The following is a 4,548-nucleotide window of genomic DNA, read 5'->3' as shown; positions in this document are numbered from 1 at the left end:
AAACAAATCGTCGTTGAAAGATAGAAAGATACTTCTCAATTTTTGGGGAATTTTTCAATGCAAAAGTATAAACTAAGAAAAATAGATATTTAAAAAAACGACATTTTCTTATTATAATAATTAATAGTACCTAATTGCTATCTTAAATGCATTGTTGTTACTGCAAGATTTCGCAAACAAAACCACATCCGTAAGCATCTGTAGTTGCCAACTGCGTGCACTAAACAAACTCCATTAAAATATGGAACAACCAAATGAAAAAAAACTTACCATTTCTAGAGAAACTATTGAAATTGATTCCCATTAGCGCGAACACAAGCTTGGCACCGACGGCGACGCATCCAATTTTGGCACATTGCCCTAAAAACCATCTGCAAAAATACATTCCTTGATCACAATCCGGGGGTAAAATCTGTTGAACTGGTTGCAAATGATAGGGGTGCAACAGCTGGCGCTTTAAGATGCAATGTTACGGTACGAGATGAGGTGGGGTTGGGTCTTCGTCAAGATTTTCCAATATTGCATCTTCAACATTAAGGTTCACTTACTGACCACGTCCTTCTCCTCGAGGAATAACACTTCCCGTATTTCGCAGCCGCTGAACGTACTGCAGGTTTATATTTACACATGGTAGGTGGCGTTGTGGCCATCGTTCGCGGTACAACCTAGCGCATTTTTTCCGGCTACACCATACACTAACACCATATCGACACGTTCGGAAACAGTAAATGCATTGTTTTCTCGGTTCATTGTAAAACTAGTTTGTGCACAAACTAAACAAATAAAAAATTAAGCAAAGTAAGAAATAAGAATCTCGTTTTTAATGTAATCTACAGGCTATTCTTAATTTTTACTTCTTTATAAAAATTACACTGTCACTATCGTGGAATTACAAAATAAAAACTTTTGTCTGGAATCTTTCACTTTTTAATACTGATGGGTCGATGGACGATGCTTATTATTTAATAATTAAGTGAATAATGATTTCAATACAAATACAAAATCAGTTGACTGCACAAATTTTTTGACAATGTAACCTAACCTTCTTTTACTGTTACTAGTATTAGATAATCTACCTACTTAAATTATAATGCTGCATCTCGGGTCGTAAAGTTTTTAATAAATAACACAAGGTCGGCCTTCATTTTCGTTGAATAAATGAACTTTAAATTACAAAAAAATACGCGAAGATAGAACTTTTTCTATTACAAATATCATCAGGAAGCTGTAGTTTAATTTTTATAGATTATACACGCCACACCCTGTATACATACCTACGAGTAAATTTTTTTAAAGAGATATATAGTTGGATTGTCAGTAACCTGTTTCTTTCTTATTCAAATAAATAGATAATGTGATACGAAAAAATAGATTTGGGTGGCCTGAAACTTAATAGATAATAATGTGATACCTAACTAACATTTTTCTTTAGAATAAATTAGATATAATTATTTTACGTTTGCTTAGTATGTCGTTTTTTACTAACTTCAGTAATATTGTATTCAATCACCTGTCAATTGGCACAGATTTCTGTATACAAATAGATGGTTGTCCATGCCTGAGTACTCCCTCATGCTTTCATTATTATTTTTTTTTTGTATCAGAATTTTCTATTTAAGAATTTTAACACAAGCTTATTATTACTTTCCTACTTATATTTGTTTTGTATACTTTTTATATCTACTAATATTTGTTTACCTCTATAAAAAAACAGTGATGTACTATATAAGCTATTATATTTTATTACTAAAATATTTTACAAATACAACAACTATTTTCACGTAAAGTTAAAATATACTAAAATACTGTATATATTACAATGTATTTGCCATGTACAATTCATTATAAATCGAAATAGCGTTTGTGCTATGTATCACGCATTCTTGGAAACACTACTCCAAAAACAAAAAAATAAATATACAACTGCTTTAAAATATACCATTATCGTAGTCCTACTCGTATATCCTTTTTAATTATAAATTCTCTCTAGTCTCTATTGACGTGAAATTAATTAATAGTCAAATATTTTTAAGAAAGAGATTGCTGGTTTTAAAAGTAATTATGATTTTTGATTAATGAATGTTTTTAAAAAACTGGAAAAATTGTTGGATTTTAAAAGTTTCATCCATAAATTGAACATTATAAAAAATTTTGGTAATAAAAACTTTATAAATATAAACACTAAAACAAATGAAGTTGCAAAAGCAATTACCATTATGGCGGAACTAATATGAAATACCAGAAACTTCACGTGTACAAATTTTTAACAAATCTAATAGAGACTGTGCTATCGTTAACTTAATAATGGCCATGACCATAGACACCAGCGTGTCCAAATGCTGCGGGAGCTGCTACCGCCACGGGAGCAGGTCGGAGAGGAGCTGCATGTACCGAGGGCCCAATTCTCTTCACTACAGCGTTGAAACCGTTTACGTCGTCTGCTGCGTAGTCGACCACTCGGACGGAACCATCTGGCTCCGCAACGGAATAGGATCCTTTCACAACACCACCATCACGTACTTCTTGTTGGCTCTTTCTGTCTCCAGTTACGCCATCAGCAACTCCGTAGTTGTAAGAGTATTTTGGATGAGCCTAGAAAAAAAATATGCATTGATAAATGGTAGTCAATTTGTTTTACATTTAAATATTTCAGACTAGTTACTAGCCAATAGCCATTATGCAGTGTTTTTGTCCAGTTGGTGTGCACACATAAAAATATTTCATTACTAGTCCCATTTGTAACTCAAAAGTTAAGTATGATGTGGTGAGTAATAGCAATTGAAAATGTTTACATTGGATTAGTGGACAGTAAAAATTTTAAAGAATTATTTGTCAACAAACAAATTCCTGGTAAGTACATTAGAAAAATGAACGTAGTTATAATAAAAATGATAGAGTATACAAACACTGACAAGTAACAGCTTAGTAAAATAAATTCAAAATTAATTTTTTCAACGCATCTATTTTTGCCATCTAGTTTAGAAATAGAGATATTTAAAATTAAGAATCGCATTGTACCTCGAAAACGGTAAAACAATATAATGGAATGCCTAGACTACGTCTATTCGATGCAGAATGGCCCAATTAGCACAACAACACCAAAATCACTGCAATTGGACCACTACTACATGACTGAATATTTGTTACACTACTGTCCATAGCTGAATCCTATATATTTTCCTAATATCTAGCGTTACACTAGCAATTGCTTAAATATTTCCAAGAAGCAAGGAAATAGGATTCTGAGGCTATTCAAACTCACTATAGAAACGAGTGTTTGTACAATTATGATTACACTGTCGTACAAGTTACTGGTATGAATAACTAACCGGCTTTTAGAAAATATATTCTTTTTAATTGAATAACGCATACTTGTTAATATATACAACTCCAGATGACACGGTCATTTGTTACATAGATAAATGTTAAAATATTTGCAGATTATTACACGATGTACCTACATTTGTAAATTGTGAAACACATAATCAGTGTCCCCTCAAATATTCCTAAGCATTCTACCAGTGTTGTGTATACTCAGTTGCTGCATATCAATCGCTTGCTTGAAGTGTAGCTAGTGGTATTCGTACATTTGAGCTGACTTGTTTTCTTTGATTATTGAATGTGTCGGTATATACACCACCCCCACGATACTGCATATGTTGACATATGTATGTAGTCCAGCAAAATTAGGCATATATTTACATTTGTTTCATCTATCGCATCACATAAAGATCATGAAGAAATGGCATTGACTCTATAATTTTCAAACTATTTAAAGACATACTACTAAGTTAATAAAGAATTATCAAATGCCATGTTTTACTTGAGACTTGCCGTTTTCAGTTAAAATATATACCTAAGTGGAGGCATTCAAGAAGAATTCCCTAGAGTCAGCTACTCTAAAACTAAAGAATTGGTTCAGATGTGTCGATGAAATTACGTTAACATTAACGAGATACCGCCTTACGGATTTAACAACATAAAAGAATTACTGGTACCTATAGTACGATCATATTCGATGCAAAGTAATAAATCATTGCCTGTCAAGGGAACCAATGAAGTACGCCTTTAAGGGTTTTACAAATTGAATAATTTCTTTATACATTATGAAGGGACGAGGGGATCAGTTCAGGTCTGGCACCCTTGTTGCTACAAAAATTCCTTTATTCTCATAAACTATTTATTTTAAATGTAATTTATTATAAATCCAATTTGTTTCCTAAATTCCACATATGTACTACATTTTACCTCTGTACGCGCCACTGTTGTTTACTTGTTTTTTGGAAGCGCTCTCTAATTGACAGCAAAGCTCGCCAGGTTAGTATTTGACGTATAACCGACCAGTTCGTACACTCGATGCACCTGGGCGACTACAGCTACTACCAGAACACAGTGCGTATGCAGCGGTATTTCAGATTTTACATTGAATTTCATTTTAAATTTGAAATGATTTATCTTACGCCTCCTAAAAATGATGACACGATTTTCCTTTGATAAAAGGCCGACAATTTTTTGCTCTACTTTGCATCGTATACGATCCTACTATAG

The 4,548-nt window shown here is 32.8% G+C and overlaps 1 protein-coding gene across 2 annotated transcripts in view; it reads right to left on the bottom strand.

The window, feature by feature from the left end:
- Window positions 1-1,719: 1,719 nt before the first annotated feature.
- The window catches only part of LOC108903368 (cuticle protein 7-like), a 13,241-nt gene continuing 10,412 nt past the window's right edge, over window positions 1,720-4,548 (bottom strand). For both annotated transcript variants that reach the window (XM_018705519.1, XM_018705520.1), the window contains one exon: window positions 1,720-2,592. In XM_018705519.1, the coding sequence (XP_018561035.1) occupies window positions 2,299-2,592 (294 nt within the window). In that variant the 3' untranslated portion in view covers window positions 1,720-2,298. The remainder of the gene's footprint in view (window positions 2,593-4,548) is intronic.

This window comes from Anoplophora glabripennis, unplaced genomic scaffold, assembly GCF_000390285.2.
Source record: "Anoplophora glabripennis isolate ALB-LARVAE unplaced genomic scaffold, Agla_2.0 scaffold75, whole genome shotgun sequence".
Classification (NCBI taxonomy): domain Eukaryota; kingdom Metazoa; phylum Arthropoda; class Insecta; order Coleoptera; family Cerambycidae; genus Anoplophora; species Anoplophora glabripennis.
The sequence above is the reverse complement of the archived record's forward strand: the minus strand, read 5'-3'. Positions and strand labels throughout refer to the sequence as shown.